This window comes from Salmo salar, chromosome 14 (genome assembly GCF_965601325.2).
Source record: "Salmo salar chromosome 14, fSalSal1, whole genome shotgun sequence".
Classification (NCBI taxonomy): Eukaryota; Metazoa; Chordata; class Actinopteri; order Salmoniformes; family Salmonidae; genus Salmo; species Salmo salar.
Window position 1 is genome coordinate 71,312,327 of NC_138304.1, and position 27,128 is coordinate 71,339,454.

Below are 27,128 nucleotides of genomic sequence, written 5' to 3' on the forward strand. Positions count from 1 at the left end.
ACAAATCCAATCATGTTTTAGATTAGAGGAGAGATAGAGTAAGAATTCCACATAAAAATAATGGCGAGTGCAATCTGGAATCCTTGGGACGTCCGCACCCTAAATCCTGACGCAAACCCATAACCTAACCTTACCTAACCTTAACCATTTTACATTTTAATGGGGTTAAGGTTAGGGTTTCAATGGGGTAGGTACGTCCCAAGGGTTCGGTATAGCACACACCTACAAATAATCCTGGTGGCCTCGCAGCAGTTGTCTCCCACTTCTGACACCATTGAAGCAAATCCAGGGCAGTTCCTGACCGGGCCTCGAACCCGGGTGTCTGGTTCCCGAGGAATGCACACAATTCACAACAATGTTGTCAGAGGTGGCAAGTGACTCAAATGTAGTGCCTGATGTCAATTGATGGATGATGCAAAACATGTCATCCAGGTATCTGAATGGTCTGCCAACTGTAGTTGTGGATGAACGATCGGGAGATTATGAGTTCATATCGCCACCTGCCTTGGCAGGAAGGTTCTTTGACATTGTAATTGCAGGTAATTCCAGGTAATCCCACTTTAAAATGACTGATGGCACAGGCGTGAGATGTCTACTTGTGTATGGAAAATCAATTAACAAAGGGAATCTCAAAATACTGGTGATTTCACTTTGTGGAAGCAACCATAGTCGACTGTGTTGGGGAGTCACTGGTTGACGTTCGCTGAATTCAGATTCTCTTCTAGTCATCCTTTCAATTATCAGTACGGGCTCACACCTTTAGGCAAAACATGGGGGTGTCTACATCACATAGCATAAAGTAGTTATTTGTTATTACAGACCTTACAGGGGTAATTCCGTTGGAATCTTGGGTCAGTTGTACAGAGATGGATTCCATTATACCAGCACACTCACATTCACTAATCTGACTCAGAACAAAGACAAAGGATATTGTGTTAGGTCTTTAATATTTTCAATATTTAGTTTTTTTTGTGTGTTTTGTTTAGAAATATTGCACATGGTCAACATGCCTGTTTATGAGCTAACACTCATCTCTCTCATTCTAAAATTCCTTCTCCAAAGTAAGGACAGTTTATTTTAAGCACAATCATACAGTGTACACGCATACATGTGTGTGTATGTATGTCTGTGTGTTTGCGTGCGCACATGCATGTTCATGGAATCATTTCAGGCCTCACCTTTGCAAGATTCAACAAATCTTTGATAAATTCTATGTCTTTGATCTTGGACTATCTCATTAATATAACAAATCAAGATGTCATATAATAGTCCTTGTGACTGTAAAAATACTGCCTCTAGAATACCTGAAGAACATATGATTGATAATGTCTTATTGTATGGTATGTGAAGGAATCTGGGTGTGGCTGATTCCATACATGCATGTGCGCAAACACACACATCATCTATATGCACATATGGAAATATATATATATTTTTCACACATCCAACTGTATACAGAGAAATAAAGGTATATCCATAACTACCCCAACTCTTCCCAAAACAAGTGAAGAGGCAAAAAGTGCTATTTGAATTTCTTTGACTTTAGTTAGTTAGCTACGCTCTATCTCTTCAAATATAGTAATCTCAGCTCATTCTTCTTATGCCATTGTTATTAGAATGGGTCTTCTGACTGTACTGTAAATATCTATGGCACCGATCCACATAACCCACCCATTCCAAATATCGTATTGCACCATTTAATAAGGAAAAAATAAAGTGGCAGAGAGGGAAGAGAGAGGGCTCCAGAGAATGCCCTACTGGGCTGGTCTAGGATCTGCTTTCCCTGAACTAAACCCTAACCAGAGCCATCTTGAGCTACATAACAGAACTGACCCTGGACCAGTGCTTAAGGGCACTTTCTAACAACACTTGGATAGAGGGGCAGGGAGTGGAAGCAAGGGGGGAAGGAAAGGGGCTAGAAATGGAAGAGGGGGGATTGATAACAACAAGGTTATTTCTATGAAACAATCTCTAAAAACAATACTTTCCTGATTTAAGTTGCAGTCACAAGACCACACATTGTGCAAACACCTGATTTCAACATTTAAAAACAAACTGCCTGCCCCCTCTATGTGTCTACTGAGAAGTCATGGGAGAGGGGAAATGGCCCAAAGTAAAATTTAGAAGAGGGCTCGCGTGGGCTGTTTCAAAACCCCTTTGATATAAGTTTATGCTGGAGAAACACCAATAAGAGCCACAAGAGAGAAAACAGGCCACATAAAACGTGTTATTTCCACTGCAACAATACAAGATAAAACAACATATCCACTGGGTGACTCCTAGAAGTTGATTCAAAATCTACTTTTGCTTGTGAACTCTCACTTGGGAGCCAAGTGAGCCATGTCGCATCATCTGCTTCCGGTGTCCTTGGTGGAATCCGCAGCCTCCACTCGAGTTGACCAATGAATGGACGATCGTCTCGTTCAGCCTTTCTCTGTGCTCTGTTACAGCCAACCATTGTTGAGTTTGTTGCTTTGTCACGCATCACCCTTCAATCTTTACATATTTCATATCTCATAATGGCGTCCACAAGGGGGGAAACCCCAATATACAACATCCTCTCCAGCCAATAGGAACTCAAGTCTGTCTGTGACAGTGATAACTGATTGGGCCAGGGATTGGGTCAATTGTCACACTGAGTCCCGCCTCCCTTTATCGGGAGCAAATGGTATCCATGCTTGACTCACTTTCTACAATCGCTAAAAACTGTGCAGGCCAATGGCTTGGTCAGGCGAATGTTGAGTAGACTGACAGACTGTGTGTGTGAGTCCATTTCAGTGCTGTCTGTTGTTGCAGCATAGAGGGGCTGTGGAGTTTCAGTGGAGGTTACATTGGATACATCCCAACCACTGTGCTGAGGAGTGGAGGGAGGGAAGTCAAGTCAATGGCAAACTGCATCCGCACAAATTGTTACAACGTGCCGTTGTGTCTTTCACGTGACAGTGCTTGTGACTGCCACCCAAGAGTAACAGTCTGCGTTGGTGGGGTGTGTGTGTGTATGTGCGAGAGAGACAGAAAGAATTGTGTGTACCACAGGATGTTCTGTATCAAACTACAAATGTGCTGAGGGTACGGCCAGTACAGAACTGTGCCGACGAGATACTGAAGCCCTGTTACTACATGTACAAGGACATGCAGTGGGTCACAACAACCCTCTCACTCTCTTTTGTCACTTTCTCTCCATCTACTCCATTCTCTTGTTTTTCTCCTTCTTTCCATCCCTCTTTCTTTCCATTCCTACAATTTACCCAAACTCCTGGGCTCCTCGGGACTCCTCCCTCTTTCTCCAGGCTCCGTCCCTGTACCATCTCCAGTGTTAGTATTTGAGGAGCCGTTGGCGGCGGAGGTGGAGTCTGTTGACCCCGGGACCCCTGTTGTTGACCCGCCGGGCTCAGAGATTCCAGGGGTTCCAGGTGTGGCTGTCTGCATGATCTTCTGCCTCACTTCCCTGATCTTCAGCTGCAGACACCCCTTGGAGGGAAAGGTGTCTGAGTAGCGGGCCTGGAAGGCTGCAGTGGCCTGGGCTAGAGGAGAGGAGGGAAAGCAGATGAGTGCAGCATTCGAGTGGTTGTATCAGAGACTAGTTGGTTGGAATCTGGTCTTGCTCAACCGCAAAGCCAGTATACAAAGTGACCAATGAGAGTAAACAATTCTGCTACATTAGTCAATGAGAGAAGCAGATGGTGCCGGGTGGCTACCTGAAGGGAAGAAGCCGTGTTCCTGGAAGAGCTGCATGACGAGAGCCCTGCGCTGGTCCAGAGTCCTCCGGAGAGAGGAGTACGGCACTCTGTCCATCCCCCCCAAGACATCTTCAGACTCAGCACCTACAGAAGGATACATGAGATGCGAGAGAGATGAGAGGAGAGAAGAGAGGGGGAAAGATGGTGATTGAGAGAAGTGAGGGATGAGAGAGAGATGAGAGGAGTGAGTAACATGAAGAGGGAGTGAGAGGAGAGAAGGGTGATTGCGAGAAGTGAGGGAATGGAAGAATGGAGAAAAGAGGAGGTAACGAAAAAATCTAAAGTAATGAGTGAGAAAAGAATGCAAGGAGGAAGGGAGTAACTAAGGAAAAAGCTATTGGGGTCTACCAAAAGTAGTGCACTATGTAGGGAATAGGGTGCCATTTAGGACACAAGACATAACATATGACAGACTGCCGTGCGCTCCACACTATTTACCAGCTCTGTCAAAGGTGAAGATGTCCCCCTCACACTTGACGTCGCTCTTGGGTGTGTTGGGCTCCGAGCTGCAGCTGGAGAGACGGCTCCGAGCTGCAGTCTTCCTCCTGGGAGAGCTGGGGTCCTCTGCAGACGAGTCCAGGTCTGAAGGGGAGGAGGAAGAGAAGAGGAGAGGAAGAGAGGAGCAGGAAGAGAAGGAGAGGAAGAGAAGAGAAGGAGAGGAAGAGAAGAGGAGGAGGAAGAGAAGAGGAGAGGAAGAGAAGGGGAGAGGAAGAGAAGGGGAGAGGAAGAGGAGAGGAAGAAAAGGGGAGAGGAAGAGAAGGGGAGAGGAAGAGGAGAGGAAGAAAAGGGGAGAGGAAGAGAAGGGGAGAGGAAGAGGAGAGGAAGAAAAGGGGAGAGGAAGAGAAGGGGAGAGGAAGAGAAGGGGAGAGGAAGAGAAGGGGAGAGGAAGAGGAGAGGAAGAAAAGGGGAGAGGAAGAGAAGGGGAGAGGAAGAGAAGGGGAGAGGAAGAAGAGAGGAGAGGAAGAGAGGGGCAGAGGAAGAGAAGAGGATGATACAGAAGGGGAGGAGGAGGAGGAAGACAGAGAAAGAGGAGGGGAGGAAGAAGATACAGAGGAAAGGGAGGTGGTGGTGAGTGAGTGAAGAAAGAGGAGGGAGATATAGAATGAAGAGAAGGCGTTTTTAACCCCAGAATCCAATAGAACATGGAATAATATTATAATGTACCTCTGGTCTTGACGGAGGAAAGAAATCCGTTCAAATTCATTTTAGTGGCTGTGCTAGATTATTTATACATTTTCTTTTGAATATGTTGGACAAATCCTCCCTAGTCATGCTATGGAGGAAGTTGGAGGTACTTTCGCGAGCCATTGCTAACTAGCGTTAGCGCAATGACTGGAGCAGGGTCGGACTAGGTGGAACTGCCACCTAGTCACAGCCTTGCCTGACATGAACGTATTACCTTTTTGTGTGGGTGGGGAGGGAGGGTGTATGATGGGGTGTTGTTCTCAATTGATTCTATGTATTTCTGTATGTATATGGAAGAGGCTGCACTCTCTATTGTCCAAGTCAAATTTCCACTATAGCGGACAGGTTAAATTTGTAAACCCATGTTTCATTTTTAATGCTATCTCTCTGTCTCTCTCTGTCTCTCTCTGTCTCTCTCTCACCTGTGGAGTTCCTCCTCTTCTTCCGGTAGCTGCCCAGTATGGCTCGGGGGGAAGTGGCCAGACTCTGGAGGGTGGGAGAGGGCAGCACCTCTTCTGGTCTGAACTCTGGCAGCTCGGCAAAGCGCTCCTCGAAATAGGACCCCGACAGAGCCCTGGTACAGTTGAAATATAGTTAGATTTTATGAGGCCCATGTTGGGATCGAACCGTACCCGACTCCACCAGGAAGCTAAAAAGGGCTTAGCCCCCTCACTTCAAATGTGTGTCTCCTCCGTTTCTCTGAATGGTATCAGCACAATGGACAGAGCGCTGCGCGGTGTGTGTAGGGGGGCTATGTAAAGCCACTGAGGCGGTTAGGTATGACTCCTCTGGGTTTCCATAAAAAGCGTGAAAAAAAGGCTTCTCATCTCTGTGGTAGGCTAAGAGAATAACGTGATACGCCCCCGCCTTTAATATTTCATTTTGATTTATAAAAGGCGGGGTCAAGTTTAACGGTCGGGTGCCATATTGAATGCAAAAATGTCTCCTTGCTCCTATGATGGGAGTGTGTGAGGTTTTCGTCCCGACACTGACTGACACTGGATTGATTATGACAAGCTCTCTCCCGAGCCCGGAGAAGACAGGGCGTTCTCTTACCCATTCCCCGGGCTTGGAGGAAAAATGACACCGCAAAATGTTCCTGGGTGTGGCATGGAAGTTTCATCACTGCTGAGGGGCTCTGGAGACAACCCCCAGTGTCCGCTGGTCATCGTTCGGGAGAGGATGCTTCCTAAACTGCTTCAACAAAGCCCCTGATGAGCCAAAAGGTTAATGGACAGTGTTAAGGTCCTGGGCAAAGTGTTCATCTAGCTCAGGGCTATGCTATGATCTTCCTTTATTTGCTCTGCCAATCTACATTCACCAAATGGACATGACATGTTGGTCAATACGTATCATGTACCCAGTGCTCGTTTGGAATGTGCCATTCTGCCTTGCTGTAACATGTCCATTAGTTTGGGTAGTGTGTACCTTTAATGTGGGTGGATAGAAATACTGAGCGGTAATGATTTCAGTTGCAGGGGGAATGTCCACTGCTACGTCCTGACAATGTTTATGAGGTTACTGCTTATGAACGAGGATCGTGAGCATCATTAAATATGTTGGGGCCAGAATGGGGAGGGGGGGGTGTGGCGAAGAGGTGCTATAGCAACGTCTCTCTCCACTATTGCACAATGACTCGCGCCAATTCTGCCGCACTATTTGTTTTATTGTGTCAATTGTTTGTCAATGTTTAGCAATGCCCTGTGAAATATACACAAGAGTGTACAACATTTTAGGAACACCTTCCTGATATTGAGCTGCACCCCTCCTTTCTCCCTCAGGACAGCCTCACTTGGTCTGGGCATGGACTCCACAAGGTGTCGAAAGCATTCCACAGGGATGCTGGCCGTGTTGACTCCAATGCTTACCACAGTTGTGTCAAGTTGTCTGGATGTCCTTTGGGTGGTGGACCATTGATACACACGGGAGACAGTTGAGCGTGAAAAACCCAGAAGGGTTGCGCCTGGCACCTACTACCATACCCCGTTCAAATGCACCTGTATTTTTTGTCTTGCCCGTTCACCCTCTGAATGGCACACACACAATCCATGTCTCAATTGTCTCAAGGCTTACAAATCCTTCTTTACCCTGTCTCCTCCCCTTCATCTACACTGATTGAAGTGTGTTTAATAAGTGACATCAATAAGGGATCATAGCGTTCACCTGGTCAGTCTATTTCACAGAAAGAGCAGGTGTTCATAATGTTTTGTACACTCAGTGTATATTTATCAGTGAAGTTACTATTAATGTCTACATATTCCCCCATTCATTTAGAATGTTTGGTTACGGAAATGTTGATAATTCATTCAATATAATATATATTCATACCATTCTCATTCTCCAAAAGGAAACGTTGTTTGGAGAGCTCACAAACTGCGCAACATGACAAAGCGAAAACAGGTTTTTAGAAATGTTTTCAATTTAAATTGTATTTAACATTCTTAAACAGATATACCTTATTTACATAAGTATTCAGACCCTTTGCTATGAGACTCAGCTCAGGTGCATCCTGTTTCCATTGATCATCCTTGAGATGTTTCTACAACTTGACTGGAGTCCACCTGTGTGGACATACCTGGCCTGCGTGCCAAGAATAGGACAGGCCAAATGTATTTAAGTGCCCATTTGGGGATGTTCTAGTTCGTTCACGTTTGGGTAACTCAAGGGGAGGTTGTATTTCAGCCTGGTAGACCCCACCAATGCTTTATTGGTTAAGACAGGTTTTGCCTGATGAGATTCTTTTTATTTTGAACTTTGTATATATATTTGTAAATACCACCGTCATCTTTCAAACACCAGCGCTGTGTAAATAAATCCAACACTCATTTACACCTCTACCTGCCTGCCTCCTGAATATTTGCGCTTACGACTGCTAGAAAGCCCCTATTTTACGCTGATACAGCGCAGCAGAGAGAGGGGAGATTTCCAACCTGTCACTTCAAAAGCACTCTGATCTCGGAGTCTCTGCATGTGAACGTTATGTTTATTGTGGTGTGGCGTGGCGTGATATAAGCGGAATTCAATACAATTCCAATGCAAGAACCCCCCCAGAAATGTAGCCCGCTCGCCGATTACAACTGCCCCCTTAGTCACTTTATCCCGGCGCCGGGTCTGGATCGAGCCCTCAACGTTACTGATGTAAGCAACAAGCTCCAACCAGCTGATTCCCTGGCTACAAAATCTTCTCCAATTGGTCATAACTGTCAACACACGTTTACTTTCAACTATGGTGACGTTTTAATTTCCTCCCATTGCCCCCTCCCCCAATCCCTGCCACTCACTTGTCAATGGAGTCGGAGGGCTTTCTGAGTGGCGGAGGGCGGAATTTGGTCTTCTTGGCTGAGGGGGGCGCGTCCCTGGCAGTCTGTGGGGCAGGCGGAGGAGTGTCCTGTCCTGTGGGAAGGTGGGGAGGTTCCCTCGGTCCAGCCTGGAAAGAGAGAGAGAGAGAGAGAGAGAGAGAGAAAGAAGGAAGGATCAGTAACCATACCAGCAGCCTCGTCCTTGATAAGTGTTTGCGATAATTGTTTGCGTCGCAATAATCGTTTGCAGCACGATGAACAAATTAATTCCATTGCTCTTGCAATATCTTTAGAGTCGTCTCTTACCCCTTTGCTGTGGCCCCCGTTGCCGCTGTCCCCTTTGTTGTGGCCCTCGTGGGGCCAATCATCTGTCTCCCTGGACCTCTCTGGTTCAGGTGTCCCACATTCCATCTTTATTCCCCTCTCCCTCTCTCCATTCACGTCTGTCTGTTTCTCTTTGGCATAATCTCTGGCATCGTCCGTGTTCTCTTCTTTCACGCGGCTGGCTCGACCACCATTTTCTTCACTCCCTGCAGAAAAAGACACGACAGTGGCTCATGATTCCTAGTAAAAATACACTACATGACCAAAAGCACCAGCTAGTTGAACATCTGATTCCAAAATCATGAGCATTAATATGGAGTTCCCGCTGTGCTGCTTTATCAGCCTCCGCTCTTCTGGGAAGGGTTCCACTAGTTTTTGGAACATTGCTGCGGAGACTTGCTTTCATTCAGCCACAAGAGCATTAGTGAGGTTGGGCAATTAGGCTTGGCTCGCAGTGGGCCTCCCAATTCATTCCAAATGTGTTCGATGGGGTTGAGGTCAGGGCTCTGTGCAGGCCAGTCAAGTTCTTCCACACCGATTTTGACAAACCATTTCTGTGTGGACCTCGCTTTGTACACGGGGGAGATATCATGCTGAAACAGGAAAGGGCCTTCCCCAAACTGTTGACACAAAATTGGAAGCACAGAATCGTCTAAAATGTCATTGTATGTTGTAGTGTTAAGATTTCCCTTCACTGGAACTAAGGGGCCTAGCCCAAACCATGAAAAACAGCCCCAGACCATTATTCCTGCTCCACCCAACTTTACAGTTGGCACTATGCATTGGGGCAGGTAGCGTTCTCCTGGCATCCGCCAAACCCAGATTCGTCTGTCGGACTGCCCGATGGTGAAGCGTCATTCATCACTCCAGAGAATGCATTTCCACTGCTCCAGAGTCCAATGGCAGCGAGCTTTACACCACACCAGCCATCGCTTGGCATTGCGCATGGTGATCTTATGCTTGTGTGCGGCTGCTCGGCCATGGAAACCCATTTCATAAAGCTCCCGACAAACAGTTCTTGTGCTGACGTTGCTTCAAGAGGCAGTTTGGAACTCAGTGTTGCAACCGAGGACAGATAATTTGTATGTGCAACGCGTTTTGTGAGCTTGTGTGGCCTATCACTTCGCGGCAGAGCCGTTGTTGCTCCTAGACATTTCCACTTCACAATAACTGCACAGATGAAAGGGACAGCTCTAGCAGGGCAGAAATTTGAAATAGCCAAATCCACTATTTTGATGGGGTGTCCACATACTTTTGTATATATAGTGTATATAGTAGCATAGCTAGTTATAAAAGAGGCAACTATAGCAGAAGAGGCCATAAGCAGAGAAGTGAGGAGAGGAGAGATGGAGGTGAGAGAGGAGGGGAGGTGAAAGGGTACAGAGTAAGGGCAGGCGGACTACAGTTTTGACGTACCTGTTGGTGTGTTGCTGCTGGACGTACCCATTGAGTTAGCACCGGGTTTGCTATGTGCCTCGACATCCTCCGTCATCTTTTCTTTCTTTATGCTCTCTTTCTTTATCTGTGTCTTGGTCTTCCTTTGGGCCTGGCCCTCCACCTGTGGCTTGTGCTCCATCTCTGCAGTCAGGTGTGGCATTCCCTCTTCATGTGACCGGGTCACGTCCTTTGAACCCTGGACGCCGACAGCTGAGCGTGATGATTGGCCGGACAGTTCTTGAGCCAAATTGGGGGGCACGGAGGTCATGGAAACCACATCTGGCGCCAGGGTGACGTTCTGGGCCGGGTAAATGGCGGTGAGGGGTTGACGTCCAGTCCCCGGGGCTCCAGGGGAAAGGGCTGGGGCTAGCCAGGGTGGTTGGCCTGCTACGAGAGGGTGCACAAGGGCTTGGCCGGCCGGGGCGATGGCGGTGAAGCCCAGGGTCGCCAGGGACGATGGCAGGTAGGCGGGGCCTGGAGAGGGAGGGGTCTGGACTGTTGCCGTGGAGACAACTCCGGTGCCCGATTGGACATAAGTGATCCTAGAGTAAAGGAGAGCCAAAATGCAGGAGGGTCAGCTATGTACACATTGTTCTGATGAAGGTCAATTGACAAAGGCACAGCCACAATAAACTCAAACTCTGCAGAGGTTCTGTTGTCATTAAAACCACGTGAAAGTAATAGTGGGACATATACACTGAACAAAAATATAAACGCAACACGGAACAATTTCAAAGATTTGACTGAGTTACAGTACATTTGAAGAAATCAATCAATTGAAATAAATTAATTATGCCCTAATCTATGGATTTCACATGACTGGGAATACAGATGTGCATCTGTTGGTCACAGATACCTTTTAAAAAAAGGTAGGGGCATGGATCAGAACCAGTCAGTATCATGCTGTGCAACACATCTCCTTTGCATAGAGTTGATTATGCTGCTGACTGTGGCCTGTGGAATGTTGTGCCACTCCTCTTCAATGGCTGTGAGAAGTTGCTGGATACTGGAGGGGACTGGAACACGCTGTGTTCTACGTGGATCCAGAGCATACCAAACATACTCAATGGGTGAGCTGTCTCCTCAGTATGCAGGCCATGGAAGAATTGGGACATTTTCAGCTTCCAGGAATTGTGTCCAGATCCTTCCAAAATGGGACCGAGCATTATCATCCTGAAATATGAGCTGATGGCGGCGGATGAATGGCACAACAATGGGCCTCAGGATCTCGTCACGGTATCGCTGTGCATTCAAATTGCCATCTATAAAATGAAATTGTGTTCGTTGTCCGTAGCTTATGCCTGTCCATAACATAACCCCACTGCCACCATTGAGAACTCTGTTCACAATGTTGACATCAGCAAACCACTCGCCCACACGACACCATACACGTGGTCTGCGGTTGTGAGGCCGGTTGGACGTACTACCAAATTCTCTAAAACGACGTTGGAGGCGGGTTATGGTAGAGAAAAGAACATTAAAATCTCTGGAAACAGCTCTGGTGAATATTCCTGCAGTCAGCATGCCGACTGCACGCTCCCTCAAAACTTGAGACATCTGTGGCATTGTGTTGTGTGACAAAACTGCACATTTTAGAGTGGCCTGTAATTGTCCCCGGCACAAGGTGCACCTGTGTAATGATCATACTGTTTAATCAGCTTCTTGATTTGCCACACCTGTCAGCTGGATCGATTATCTTGGCAAAGGAGAAATGCTCACTAACAGGGATGTTAATAAATTTGTGCACAAAATGTGAGAAAAATAAGCTTTTTGTGCATATGGAAAATGTATTGAATCTTTTATTTCATCGCATGAAACATGAGCAGCATAGCCTAGTGGTTAGAGCATTGGACTAGTAACCGAAAGGTTGCAAGTTCAAATCCCCGAGCTGACAAGGTACAAATCTGTCGTTCTGCCCCTGAACAAGGCAGTTAACCCACTGTTCCTAGGCCGTCATTGAAAATAAGAATTTCTTCTTAACTGACTTGCCTAGTTAAATAAAGCATGTTGTGCTTATGTATATTTTTGATCAGTATAATATACTGCATAATCAGACGTTTCTCGTAGGTTAAAGTGAGTACCTTGTTGGAGGTGAGGTTAGCAACACGGTCTGAGGGGGTGTGATGCCCGGAGTCATCACAGTGGCTGTTGCCATGGATACATGGAAGGGACTCCCAGGATGCACTGCTCCAGCAGAGTGGACATTTGTCTGGCCCATCGGCATGGGGGCGATCTGGATAATCTGTGCAGGATAACACACACATCAACAGGTCAGCCAAGAGGCTAGTGGTCCCCATGCATCAGCTGCTTGGAGCATGGGTTGTGGGTCATTACTCCCGCAGTAGCAACACATTATTTCGGGAAAGTTGCTGTTATATTGTATGTAATGCTTGTGTGTAATAATCGCTACCTTGCTTCCTGGTAGAGCACCATTTTGCACAGGAAGGGGAGGAGCCACCAGGGAGCTGGGCTGAGGAGTAGAGCTGGTTCTCACTGTTGCCATGGGAACCAACATCTTGCTCTGCAAGACTGGAGACTGGGCTTGGACTGGTGAGAGAGAGAGAGAGAGAGAGAGAGAGGAGAGGAGAGCAGAGAGAGAGAGAGAGAGAGAGAGAGAGAGAGTGAGAGAGAGAGAGAGATGTTGGTTTAGGTAAGACCGTGTTGACATGATAACTAATGACAACCATAAGGTGATGAATCTCTCACTGACAGGTAACATTAAAGTGCTAGACTAAACAGAGGGTTACACTTATTCTGGGCTTGAAGGAGCATTCAACTAACTTCCCCCCAAAAAATAAAACTTAGACTTAGGAATTTTGGATGGTCGTAAACATATCACCTTGTATATAACAAAGTACCCTCCCCTTTTCCGTAGGTCCTCCCCTTTTCCATCCCTGTCGGCCAATCTCTCCTCTCTCTCACCTCTTTCTCCAGGGCTGACCCCTCCCACTGTGGCATATCTTATCTCCACTCCTGCCCCCGAATGTATTCCATTGGCCAGGGAGACATGTGTGGGCGGAGTGGAGGGCAGCATGCGGACGCCGGTTGGCTGCTGGGTTAGCTGGGGGGAGGTGCTCTTGGGGTTGGCGCTGACAGAAGACAGGGTTGGCAGGATGTACTGCACCTGGGTGAGGCCAGGCTTGGCACCGCCAGGGGGGATGAGAGAACCGGCAGGAAGGAACTGGGGCTGCAGCAGGGGGAGGGGGAGTGGCAGGCTGCTGTGGGTGGAGCTTAAAATAGGCTGAGGCGGGGCTATGAGCTGTATAGACTGGTTGGGGAAAGCACCTCCCAGCACTAGACTGGTGACCTGCAGCCCCCCTGGCCCCACACTCACGGGATTTGGAGAGGACGAGGACAAGTACCCACCCCCTGCTGTGAAAGGCCCGCCTCCTGCTCCCGGTCCTCCAATCAGAAGCGTGGCTTTCTTCTCCCCAGGCAGGGCACTGAGGGCAATGGAGCCTTCCATTGGCTTACTGGCGATGGGGATGGGCATGCTGGTGATGGGGCATACCACGTTGGTCACCATGGTGGGGGCCATCCGGACTGCACCGAGCACCTGGGTGAGTCCATAACCCAGAGCAGGGGTTGAGGTGTTGGGCGCCGATCCAGGGATGGAATTAGAAGGAACGTGCCACCCTCCACCCCTTCCTCTTTTGGATTCTCCACTTCCCTCTTCTCCTCCCTCCATCCCTCGTTTTCTCTTCCTCTCAGAGCTCTCTCCGTCGCTCCCCCTTGTGTCCCCCTTGGTAGAGTCGGAGTGAGAGTCGGCGTGGGAGGTGTTGGTGGAGGAGGGGAGAGAGGAACGGACCACTGGCTGGAAGGCTTGCTGGAGGGGGAGAGATCAAAGAGAAATGTTAACTAAGGTTCCTCCTGAATTAACTCTCTTAGTGCACCAACATAGAATTTAACCTGGATCAGACTCACACCACCTTAGCATGGGTGAGAAGAAACAGTAGGAATCGAACCTACTAGATATCCGTTAAAATTCAGTAGGACAATGCTACTTCATTTGGCAGCTCCATTACCCATGAAACCTAAATTGTACCTAGTTAATAGCACCTACAGTCCAAAAGGCTAAAGAGGCTATAAACGTGTAGGGTACCTGTCCATCCGGCTCGTCCTCGTCACTGTCAGTCACTCTCTCTTTACACTTGAGGTCTATGGATCCTTCAGGGCACGAGTCCTCTGGACATAAAGAGGAAGCAATAGGTCCAATCAGACGTGATAGGACAGTAAAGACAGTAATGAAACAATAGGGAATGTGCCATTAAAAATGGACGAATATGAGACAGACAACCAACAACCCAGCTAGGGGGAAATGAGTTACCTGTCAGATGATTCCCGTTGTAAAACATCTACAGACTACATGTGCAAGACATTGAGGAGGCATAGAACAGGAACGGTATTAAAACCGTAGAAACAGAATAGGTCATCTATTATTTTTCTATGAATGCGACAGTGGACATCATAGAGATCCTATTAAATTACTAGAGGAGCTATGTCATTAACCCTCAAAGTTCCAGAAAGGGATGATAATGGCAGCCATTTTGGTCAGGGAGAAATCCAAACCAGTCTAATTGGAATTAATGGCAGTAGAGGCATTGGTGATGTATTTCCTGCATTTATTTTTTAAATTCTAATTCCTAATTCTATGGTAGCCACACTAAGGGTGCGTTTGTAAATTCACTCTGGCTATCTACTCCGATTTTAGAGCACTCTCGTCCTAGTGTGCCAGAGCGCAGAATAACTGATGAACTTACGAATGTGCAACACCCGATGAATATGAACGGTGTCAGTAAACGTCGGCAAAAAAAAGTTATTTAATTGTTGCAAGCAGCACAGTTACAGTCACCAAACCCTCTAGAGTAAAATGGCCAGAGTGAGGTGTTCTCTCATTTGTGTCTGGAAGTAGCTAGCCAACTTTAGCCAGTTAGCTTGGGTGCTTGACTACCGTTGTGAGGTCAGAACGCTCAGATCATCCCTACTCCTCGGCCAGAGCGACCAGTGTGCGCTCTGAACGCTCCGAGAGCGAAAACGCTCTGAATTTACGAACGCCCAGAGCGCCCTCTGAGCCCACTCTGGCACTCGAGAGCGAATTTACCAACACCCCCTAAATATGACTGTGACCTCACCCATGACATCATCGTCCCCCTCTTCCTCACAGATAACCATGCGCTCCTCGTCGCTGGTCACGTCCTCGCTGCCCCCACACTGTGCCAGGGAGAGAGTAGGGGGGCGGCTGCGGAACGAGCCGGTCCCTTCTTGACACAACTGGGTGAGAAATGCAGTGCCAGAAGTTAGCTCCACGGCTCCATTGACCGCAGTGCATCACCTGGGTGTGGGCGCCATACATTGGTAGTAAAAGTGGGTGAGTTCCCTTGTTACTATGCTAAGTGCTTTGAGATGTACTGTAACGCAGTCTTTTACTGTAGAACTATTATTAAACAGAGAGAAGAAAGATGGAAAAATATGAAAAAAGAAAATACAAAAAAAAGGATCAGTGGAAAATGGAGCACAAAACAGGTAGAACAGAAGAAAAAGGGATGCCACTAACTATATCAGTCCTGTACCTTCTCCACATCTCTGGCCCGCTCCCTCCTCTCCAGGCTGTGTACTGCACTCTGGGAGAAGGCCCGGGGGCGAGGGAGCTGGCCACTGTAGGCCCCCACATGATGCTCAGAGCCCCCAGGCCAGCCCGGGCCTGACGTACCCTTCAGCTCCATGCCCTGAGACACTAACTCGGGCTCTATGGAGGAGGAGGGGGGAGAAAGAGTCTTAGTAAAACCACATACACATTAAACAAGGCTGGTTTCCCAGACACACATTAAACGTAGTGCTGGACGAAAAAGCACTTTCAATGGAGATTCTCAATTGAGCTTGCCATTTCGTCCAGTGTCTGGTAAAAAGGCCAATAGCGTACATTGCACGCAAGACATTTAAAAATAGTCACAGGGAAAAACAAACCCACCCACACACATGCACACTCAGAGGAGTGGAGCACAGACACATACCAATAAGTAGGTAACACTTTTCATTACAGTCCTCTCACTACTATGTACATGTTCCTGTAAGTAAAGTGTAAGACCTTAAGATGATAAATAAACATACACAAATGCAAACGCACCTATGGTGAAAAGACACACACACACACACACACACACACACACACACACACACACACCACACACACACACACACACACACACCACACACACACACACACCACACCACACACACACACACCACACACCCTGACCTGCACTCTCCGACATGCTCCTCTCGCGTGCTTCTTTGGCCCCTGGGGTCCCTCGGCCCTCAGAGATAGACTTCCTCCTGTCCTTGTTGCACCACTTCCAGTCTGGGTGGGCCCTGAAGTGAGCCTCCTTCACCTGGGAGGGAGGAATGGAGGGAGAATAGAGTCAGTCACAAGGAGTCATAACATTAAAAGGATAGAGGAAGGACAGAAAGAAAACCGAATATCCTATTCTCCGGTTCAAAGTCCTTGGGTGTATTGAAAGGCACAATAAACAATACAATCTTTTTATATTAACATAATCATTATTGCCTGGTCCCAGATCTGCTTGTGCTGTATGGTCTATGTAACAATAATGTGTATAAACCCTGGATTGCTGATGCTCTGTATTGGCCATTGAGAAGCTTTGAAGACACCGGTCGGCCATATTGGCACTCCCCAGTAGCAGCAGTCCTCCATAGGAATGAATGGAATTCTACAGTATTTCAATTCAATGTTTCAAGAACAAAACTACATGAATTTAAGTCTTTTTTTTTTGCCGTAATGGGGACAGTAACATTAGAACTCTCTTAAAAAAATACTTTAAGGAAAATGTTTATATACCTTTTTTTAATAACTTTTTTATATTTAGCCAACATAATATCATTTAAAAGTATGCATTAGGGTGTCTGCAATTGAATAAGCGTGCAAAAAATAAATGTAGACATTAATTTCTATAGCTTCCAAAATCTTTTTTACACTGGAGGAGAAACCAAGATGACTGGGCAGTGGCTTCAATACAGTATGTATATAAACCCTGTCAGTCATCCAGGGTTTATATACAGTGCCTTCGGAAAGTATTCAGACCCCTTGACTTTTCCAAATTTTGTTATGTTACAGCCTTATTCTAAAATGGATTAAACACATAAAAATCCTCAGCAATACCCCATAATGACAAAGCGCAAACAGGTTTTTAGAAATGTTTGCAAATTTATAAAAAATACATTATAAGAATTCCAACCCTTTGCTATGAGACTCGAAATTGAGCTAAGGTGCATCCTGTTTCCTTTGATCATCCCTGAGATGTTTCTACAACTTGATTGGAGTCCATCTGTGGTAAATTCAATTGATTGGACATGATTTGAAAAGGCACACACCTGTCTACAGAAGGTCCCACAGTTGACAGTGCATGTCAGAGCAAAATCCAAGCCATGAGGTTGAAGGAATTGTCCGTAGAGATCCGAGACAGGATTGTGTCGAAGCACAGATCTGGGGAAGGGTACCAGAACATATCAGCAGCATTGAAGGTCCCCAGGAACACAGTGGCTTCCATTAAGCACACAGCCAAGTCAACGCAGGAGTGGCTTCGGGACAAGTCTCTGAATGTCCTTGAGTGGCCCAGCCAGAGACCGGACTTGAACCAGATCGAACATCTCTGGAGAGACCTGAAAATAGTTGTGCAGCGACACTCTCTATCCAACCTGACAGAGCTTGAGAGGATCTGCAGAGAGGAATGGGAGAAACTCCCCAAATACAGGTGTACCAAGCTTGTAGCGTCATACCTAAGAAGACTCAAGGCTGTAATTGCTTCCAGAGGTGCTTCAACAAAGTACTGAGTAAAGGGTCTTCGTCATTATGGGGTATTGTGTGTAGATTGATGAGGATTTTAGTTTTTTTGAATAAGGCTGTAACGTAACAAAATGTGGAAAATTCAAGGGGTCTGAATACTTTCTGAATGCACTGTATATCATTGGTATGTACCTGGAAGGCGAGGTCGTGGTACTTCTGCTTCTCTTGTGGCCCCAGGGCGTACCACCACTCGCCCAGGATCTTGCTGACCGTGCGGTTGTCCTGGTTGGGGTGCCTCTGGTGCACCAGCGCCCGGTGACGCTTGCTAAAGATCATGAACGCGTTCATTGGCCGCCGAATGTGGTCCTTTTCCCTCTAAGACAGAGAGAGAGAAAAAGAGAGAGAGAGAGAGATAGAGAGCGAGAGAGAGAGAGAAAGGAGAGAGAGAGAGAGAGAGAGAGAGAGAGAGAGAGAGAAAGAGATAGAGAGAGAGAGAAAGAGAGAGAGAGAGAGGTAAGAGGGTGCATGGAAGCGATGAGCCACAAGGAGTAGTTCGAATTTGACCCTAACCACTGATACAGGGTCAGATATTCTTTATCCCCCTAATGGTAAGATTGACATTGGGGGTCATGTAATCTGATCCTTGATCTGTAGATAATGGCAATTTCAAGTTTGAGCTAATGGCACACAGAGCGAGGGACACATAATGTATGTGAGTGGGAGATATTGGACTGAGAGACACAGCTAATAAAATAAAAGCCAGAGACAGTCAAGCAGAGAGCTCACCTTTCTGTCTCCATCTTTTGGAAGAGCACTGAGGGACTGAGACCGCCTCTTCATAGTGCCTGTAGACGGGGCAGTATCATTTGCTACACCTGGAAAGAACCTGTCAATAAGAAATGCAATGTGAATATGCCCTGCCAATCAGAAACTCAATGTGAATATGGCCTGCCAATCAGAAACTCAATGTGAATATGGCCTGCCAATCAGAAACGTAATGTGAATATGGCCTGCCAATCAGAAACGTAATGTGAATATGGCCTGCCAATCAGAAACTCAATGTGAATATGGCCTGCCAATCAGAAACTTAATGTGAATATGGCCTGCCAATCAGAAACTCAATGTGAATATGGCCTGCCAATCAGAAACGTAATGTGAATATGGCCTGCCAATCAGAAACTCAATGTGAATATGGCCTGCCAATCAGAAACTTAATGTGAATATGGCCTGCCAATCAGAAACTTAATGTGAATATGGCCTGCCAATCAGAAACTCAATGTGAATATGGCCTGCCAATCAGAAACTTAATGTGAATATGGCCTGCCAATCAGAAACTTAATGTGAATATGGCCTGCCAATCAGAAACTCAATGTGAATATGGCCTGCCAATCAGAAACTTAATGTGAATATGGCCTGCCAATCAGAAACTTAATGTGAATATGGCCTGCCAATCAGAAACTTAATGTGAATATGGCCTGCCAATCAGAAACTTAATGTGAATATGGCCTGCCAATCAGAAACTCAATGTGAATATGGCCTGCCAATCAGAAACTTAATGTGAATATGGCCTGCCAATCAGAAACTTAATGTGAATATGGCCTGCCAATCAGAAACTTAATGTGAATATGGCCTGCCAATCAGAAACTTAATGTGAATATGGCCTGCCAATCAGAAAAACATAATCATGTGTTAATGTGTAGGAGAACCAGAAAAAAGGGCAGATTTTCCTATCTTTTTCAATTCTGTGCTAATAGCTATTTCTTCAAGACAATATGCCCTTAGAAACCTACCTCGATTAAGAATTGATGAGTGGGGCAGAAAGATTTATCCTTCTTCATCACTTAATTTCTAAGCCCATTTGGGGGTTTAAAGTGGTACATTCTACTGTATACAAACACAGCTATAACATTTGCTCTATGTAGGTCTCTCCATCAAACTAAATTTATTCAACAATAATAAGCTAGAGGAATTGAAAGAGAACCGGTCTTTCCTGGTTCCTACTGCAATGCAAGCCTTTGTGAAAGACTATTCTAGAAAGCCCTAGGGGGGCTTTCAAATATTACAGACAGCATTAATTCATTTTACATCCCACTTGTAGTGTGTCACCTGCAATACAACAGATGACACACTTTCGAACGACCATTAAACAACCTATAAAAAACGTACGGGTCATCTGCATCGCTTTCCGTCTCGCTGTCGGCTCCGCCTCTTTCTGCTCTTTCAGCTTGGGGGTTGTTGTCATTGGAGGAGGTCGGTGGGCGGGATGGAGACCCTCGTCCTGCATCTGTTGGGCCCACCCGTCCGTCACTCACTAGGGCCACCCCACAACGAGGCTCTGACCAAGAGAGAGGGGAGTTAGCTGGTGGATGCTGGTTGGTTTTCATCCCTCATCTGTAATTGGTTGGTAATTTTCACTCTGCTCTGTGTCGTTGCACCCACCTTCCGCGCCATGCATTATTTCCAGAGAACGCATAGCCCCTTGTTGATTATCCCTTACATTAAGTAGCTAAAATGGTTTCATAGGGAAATGATGATTCTTGGACTCGTTAATAAACTCAATGTAATCCATGTAATTAAATCTCAATGTAAAAACAGGCAGGTTGAATGTCACCAACATAAACTTTTTTTTATTTATTTGTACTGTTATTTGTACTTATTTTAGTTCAGTTATTTAAGAGTTATTTATTTATGAAGTGATGCAGCAAATAGTGAAAGATGCAATACGGTATACTGTACACTTTTCCCTATAAATATCTTTACAATATAAGTAAGTACAACACATATGAGTTGTGTATGCAACCTGACCAGAATAGGCCAATTTATTCCTCACCGTTGCTCTGATTGACAAGCTGTTGGCCATCAGTGGGCTGGGCAGCCGCACTCGATTGGCTGGGCTCCAGGAAAGGGACCAATGAATGCCAAGGAAACACTGGCACTGACCGGGGCTCCACATTGGTCCATACTGTGGGAGGAAAAGGCGGATTCAGAAGGAAAATATTATGAATAGTTGGTGATTTAAAAAAAAATCTCAAATAGTGAGTGTTAACTGCAGTGGTTCCCAAATTGTCTTTGTGCCATGACGGCGTGACCATACTGAATTCCCCGCCATTTCAATTCTCTTGTGACCCTTAAGAAAAACAAAATATTTCCTGTTAGAGCCCAGTCTTTAGTCATGTCCATCTCAGCCCCATTGGGAAGTGACCCACCATGTTGGAATCCACACTGGTTAACAGTCAAACAGTCAAATGGAATACTAATATACAGGGTCTTATTGGAAAAGGAACATAGGTCTTGGTTAGTATATAATATGCTTCAATTGATTCAGATATTTCTCAAAGTACATAGAGAAGAAATTATATTTTACAATGACAACCTAGTTGGTGAAGAATAACATATACTGTACTTACAGTATATGGGGTTTCACATATTGCAACTTCTTTTACGATTTTTGAGTCGCATTGAGATCGTTCCCCTGACATTTCAAAGTGACCCCTGAGTATCCACATCACTAAGGATCTATCATGGTCCACACACACCCATACAGTCCCGAAATGGGGACGACAACGCCTCTACCCCCTCAGGAGGCTGAAAAGATTTAGTACGGGCCATCAGAGTCTCAAAATGTTCTACAGCTGCACCATTGAGAGCATCTTGACTGGCTGCATCACCGCTGGTAAGGCAACTGCTTGGCATCTGACCGCAAGGCGCTACAGAGGGTAGTGCATATGGCCCAGTACATCCCTGGGGCCGAGTTACCTGCCATCCAGGACCTCTATACCAGGCGGTGTCAGAGGAAGGCCCTAAAAATGATCAAAGACTCCAGCCACCCTAGTCATAGACTGTTCTCTCTGCTACCGCATGGCAAGCGGTACCAATGCACCAAGTCTGGAACCAACAGGACCCTGAAGAGCTTCTACCCCCAAGCTAAAAGACTGCTAAATAGTTAGTTTAAAAGATAACCAAATAGCTACCTGGACTATCTGCATTGACATACTTTTTTGGACAAACTTTTCTGACTCATCACATATGCTGTTGCTGCTATTATTATCTGTCACTTTATTCCCAGTTCTATGTACATACAGTATCTACCTCAATTACCTCGTACCCCTGCACATCGACTAGGTACTGGTACCTAGTTAAATGTCTGCAAAGCACAGACATCCCTGGGTCGCTCCTCTTTTCAGTTCGCTGCAGCTAGCGACTGGAACGAGCTGCAACAAACACTCAAACTGGACAGTTTTGTCTCCATCTCTTCATTCAAAGACTCCATCACGGACACTCTCACTGACAGTTGTAGCTGCTTCGCGTGATGTATTGTTGTCTCTACCTTCTTGCCCTTTGTGCTGTTGACTGTGCCCAATAATGTTTGTACCATGTTTTATGCTGCTACGATGTTGTGTTGCTACCATGTTGTTGTCATGTTGTGTTGCAACCATGCTGTGTTGTCATGTGTTGCTGCCTTGCTATGTTGTTGCCTGATGTGTATTTTGTCCTATATTTCTATATTTTTTATTTTTAATCCCAGCCCCCGTCTCCGCAGGAGGCCTTTAGCTTTTTGGTAGGCCGTCATTGTAAATAAGAATTTGTTCTTAACTGACTTGCCTAGTTAAATAAAGGTTAAATAAAATAAATCCCTGTGTATAAAGCCAAGTTATCGTTACTCATTGGGTATCTATTATTACTTTCATTACGTGTTTTACTTTTCTATTATTTCTCCATGTTCTTTCTCTCTGCATTGTTGGGAAGGACCCGTAAGTAAGCGTTTCCCTGTTAGTCCACACCTGTTGTTTATGAAGCATGTGACAAATAACATTCCATTTGATTCGATGTTGGTCAGGTGAGACACTGTACATGAGGAAGGATGAATGAGTTGTGTTTACGAGAGAGAGGGGTCTCTTCTCAGAAGTGTTTGAAGTGGTTAACTTGCAAGCCCTCCTCAGATAATCTCATGACACGCGGCAGGGTCATGGGGGGAGCATGTCATTTCATACACACACGTTGAGACTACTGGTCTAGACGGGCTAGCTCCGAACTCTGGGGTGTGTTGAGAGAGTGTTACAATGAAAACACTAACTGGTGTCTATGAGGTTTTAGATTCTAGAAGAAAGTTAGGAGCGAAAGCATAGGGGCGAATCCTAACTTCCATTTAATCTACATGTTCACTTAATCTCCCATTGACTTCAACGGGACTAAGTGAGAATTTGAAGTGGAAGTTAGGATTTGCCCCCATAGAGAATAACTGATAGAACAGCAGAGAGAAGCACGATCCAACAAGCAGAGAGAGTTCTAAGCTTAACTGCACTAATTCTATGGAGAGACAAAGTATCCATGACAACACTGCAATATGATTACTCCTTTTCAGTTCAGTGGGATAAAAAAAAACACTGGATTTGCCCTTGGTGCTCTGCCCGAGGTTGTGTATTGTCTGCTATATTGAGAGCTGTGTGTGTGACTGTGTGTGACTGTGTGTGTGTGTGTGTGTGTGTGTGTGTGTGTGTGTGTGTGTGTGTGTGTGTGTGTGTGTGTGTGTGTGTGTGTGTGTGTGTGTGTGTGTGTGTGTGTGTGTGTGTGTGTGACTGTGTGTGCATTTGTCAGCAGCCTTGCATGTCTAGACACATTCCTTTTAAGAGTTTAACTGAAACTGAAGCACGCAGACCAACACCCTGTATCACACACCCTGCACCAAACCACACACCACACACACTCAAACACACACACACACATTCTGAAAGACATACCAGACCAACATTATATTTAGCTGCCTACTACGTAATGCCTGACACAGCATTCTTGCGGCCATGTTGCAAAAGTACAAATGTACATTTCTTGTCACTGAAGTCACTCACTTTTACACACAGGTAACTGCCAAAATAAAGGAAACACTTGAGTAAATGAGGGTTCTTGGCAGCTCTGTTACGATGTGGGAGTGCATTCTCCTGGCATGGTTTAGATCCACACAACCCCTTAGAGGGCAAGGTAAACGCCAATAAATACACAGCCATTCTGAGTGATCACATTCAACCTGTGGTGAATCGTTTCTACCCTGATGGGAGTGGTCTCTTCCAGGATGACAAGGCCCCCATGCACAGGGCACGAGGGGTCACTGAATGGTTTGATGAGCATGAAAACCATGTAACCCATATGCCATGGCCGTCTCAGTCACCAGATCTCAACCCAATGGAACACTCATGGGAGATTCTGGAGCGGCGTCTGAGACAGCGTTTTCCACCACCATCAACAAAACACCAAATGATGGAATTTGTCATGGAAGAATAGTGTCGCATTCCTCCAATAATAACTCTCCCCATTTCCCTTATCACTGATGTATGTCACTATGATGTCTATATACCCCTAACCCCTCTATATACTAACCTCTATACACCTCTATATACTAACCCCTATACACCTCTATATACTAACCCCTATACACCTCTATATACTAACCTCTATACACCTCTATATACTAACCCCTATACACCCCTATATACTAACCCCTATACACCTCTATATACTAACCCCTATACACCTCTATATACTAACCCCTATACACCTCTATATACTAACCCCATACATCTCTATATACTAACCTCTATACACCTCTATATACTAACCCCTATACACCTCTATATACTAACTCCTATACACCTCTATATACTAACCCCTATACAGCTCTATATACTAACCCCTATACACCTCTATATACCAACCTCTAAACACCTCTATATACTAACCCCATACACCTCTATATACTAACCCCATACACTCCTATATACTAACCCCTATACACCTCTATATACTAACCTCTATACACCTCTATATACTAACCCCATACACCTCTATATACTAACCTCTATACACCTCTATATACTAACCCCTATACACCTCTATATACTAACCCCTATACACCTCTATATACTAACCTCTATACACCTCTATATACTAACCCCATACACCTCTATATACTAACCTCTATACACCTCTATATACTAACCCCTATACACCTCTTTATACTAACCCCTATACTCCCCTATATACTAACCCCTATACACCTCTATATACTAACCTCTATACACCTCTATATACTAACCCCTATACACCCCTATATACTAACCCCTATACACCTCTATATACTAACCTCTATACACCTCTATATACTAACCCCTATACACCTCTTTATACTAACCCCTATAGACCTCTATATACTAACCCATACATCTCTATATACTAACCCCTATACACCCCTATATACTAACCTCTATACACCTCTATATACTAACCCCTATACACCTCTATATACTAACCCCTATACACCCCTATATACTAACCCCTATACACCTCTATATACTAACCCCTATACACCTCTATATACTAACCCCTATACACCCCTATATACTAACCCCTATACACCTCTATATACTAACCCCTATACACCTCTATATACTAACCCCTATACACCTCTATATACTAACCTCTATACACCTCTATATACTAACCCCATACACCTCTATATACTAACCTCTATACACCTCTATATACTAACCCCTATACACCTCTTTATACTAACCCATATACACCTCTATATACTAACCCCTATACACCCCTATATACTAACCCCTATACACCTCTATATACTAACCTCTATACACCTCTATATACTAACCCCTATACACCTCTATATACTAACCCCTATAGACCTCTATATACTAACCTCTATACACCTCTATATACTAACCCCATACACCTCTATATACTAACCTCTATACACCTCTATATACTAACCCCTATACACCTCCTTATACTAACCCCTATACACCTCTATATACTAACCTCTATACACCTCTATATACTAACCCCATACACCTCTATATACTAACCCCATACACCTCTATATACTAACCCCTATACACCCCTATATACTAACCCCTATACACCTCTATATACTAACCCCATACATCTCTATATACTAACCCCTATACACCCCTATATACTAACCCCTATACACCTCTATATACTAACCCCTATACACCTCTATATACTAACCCCTATACACCCCTATATACTAACCCCATACACCTCTATATACTAACCCCTATACACCCCTATATACTAACCCCTATACACCTCTATATACTAACCTCTATACACCTCTATATACTAACCCCTATACACCCCTATATACTAACCCCTATACACCTCTATATACTAACCTATATACACCTCTTTATACTAACCCCTATACACCTCTTTATACTAACCCCTATACACCTCTATATACTAACCCCATACATCTCTATCTACTAACCCCTATACACCCCTATATACTAACCCCTATACACCTCTTTATACTAACCCCTATACACTAACCCCTATACACTAACCCCTATACACCTCTATATACTAACCCCTATACACCTATATATACTAACCCCTATACACCCCTATATACTAACCCCTATACACCCCTATATACTAACCCCTATACACCTCTATATACTAACCCCTATACACCTCTATATACTAACCACTATACACCCCTATACACTAACCCCTATACACTCCTATATACTAACCCCTATACACCTCTATATACTAACCCCTATACACCTCTATATACTAACCCCTATACACTAACCCCTATACACCGCTATATACTAACCCCTATACACCCCTATACACTAACCCCTATACACCTCTTTATACTAACCCCTATACACCTCTATATACTAACCCCTATACACCCAAATACACCCCTATATACTAACCCCATACACCTCTATATACTAACCCCTATACACCCCTATATACTGACCCCTATACACTCCTATATACTAACCCCTATACACCCCTATATACTAACCCCTATACACCCCATATACTAACCCCTATATACTAACCCCTATACACCTCTATATACTAACCCCTATACACCTCTATATACTAACACCTATACACCTCTATATACTAACCCCTATACACCCCTATATACTAACCCCTATACACCCCTATATACTAACCCCTATACACCTCTATATACTAACACCTATACACCCCTATATACTAACCCCTATACACCCCTATATACTAACCCCTATATACTAACACCTATATACTAACTAGCGGCCGACCGATTAATCGGCATGGCCGATTAATAGGTGCCGATTTCAAGTTTTCATAACAATCGGTAATCTGCATTTTCCAATGCCAATTATGGCCGAGTACATTGCAACCCATGAGGAGACTGCGTGGCATGCTGACCACCTGTTATGCGAGTGCAGCATCAAAAGGACCTTGTGGCTGCAAGAAGCCAAGGTAAGTTGCTTGCTAGCATTAAACTTATCTTAT

The 27,128-nt window shown here is 45.2% G+C and overlaps 1 protein-coding gene across 2 annotated transcripts in view; it reads right to left on the reverse strand.

Moving 5' to 3' along the window:
- Nucleotides 1-928: 928 nt before the first annotated feature.
- The window catches only part of LOC106570138 (protein capicua homolog), a 35,947-nt gene continuing 9,747 nt past the window's right edge, over nucleotides 929-27,128 (reverse strand). Inside the window, exons 3-20 of one of the 2 annotated variants that reach the window (XM_045694664.2) lie at nucleotides 20,617-20,748; nucleotides 19,953-20,121; nucleotides 18,573-18,672; nucleotides 17,979-18,161; nucleotides 16,242-16,374; nucleotides 15,556-15,731; nucleotides 15,118-15,256; nucleotides 14,088-14,170; nucleotides 13,352-13,811; nucleotides 12,396-12,532; nucleotides 12,067-12,227; nucleotides 9,965-10,527; nucleotides 8,531-8,754; nucleotides 8,207-8,352; nucleotides 5,348-5,499; nucleotides 4,179-4,322; nucleotides 3,699-3,824; nucleotides 929-3,524 (exon numbers count right to left, since the gene is read on the reverse strand). In XM_045694664.2, coding sequence (XP_045550620.2) covers nucleotides 3,238-3,524; nucleotides 3,699-3,824; nucleotides 4,179-4,322; nucleotides 5,348-5,499; nucleotides 8,207-8,352; nucleotides 8,531-8,754; nucleotides 9,965-10,527; nucleotides 12,067-12,227; nucleotides 12,396-12,532; nucleotides 13,352-13,811; nucleotides 14,088-14,170; nucleotides 15,118-15,256; nucleotides 15,556-15,731; nucleotides 16,242-16,374; nucleotides 17,979-18,161; nucleotides 18,573-18,672; nucleotides 19,953-20,121; nucleotides 20,617-20,748 — 3,515 coding nt within the window. In that variant the 3' untranslated portion in view covers nucleotides 929-3,237. Of the gene's footprint in view, nucleotides 3,525-3,698; nucleotides 3,825-4,178; nucleotides 4,323-5,347; nucleotides 5,500-8,206; nucleotides 8,353-8,530; nucleotides 8,755-9,964; nucleotides 10,528-12,066; nucleotides 12,228-12,395; nucleotides 12,533-12,907; nucleotides 13,812-14,087; nucleotides 14,171-15,117; nucleotides 15,257-15,555; nucleotides 15,732-16,241; nucleotides 16,375-17,978; nucleotides 18,162-18,572; nucleotides 18,673-19,952; nucleotides 20,122-20,616; nucleotides 20,749-27,128 lie in introns of both variants that reach the window. The other variant, XM_014142175.3, reaches the window with a different exon arrangement.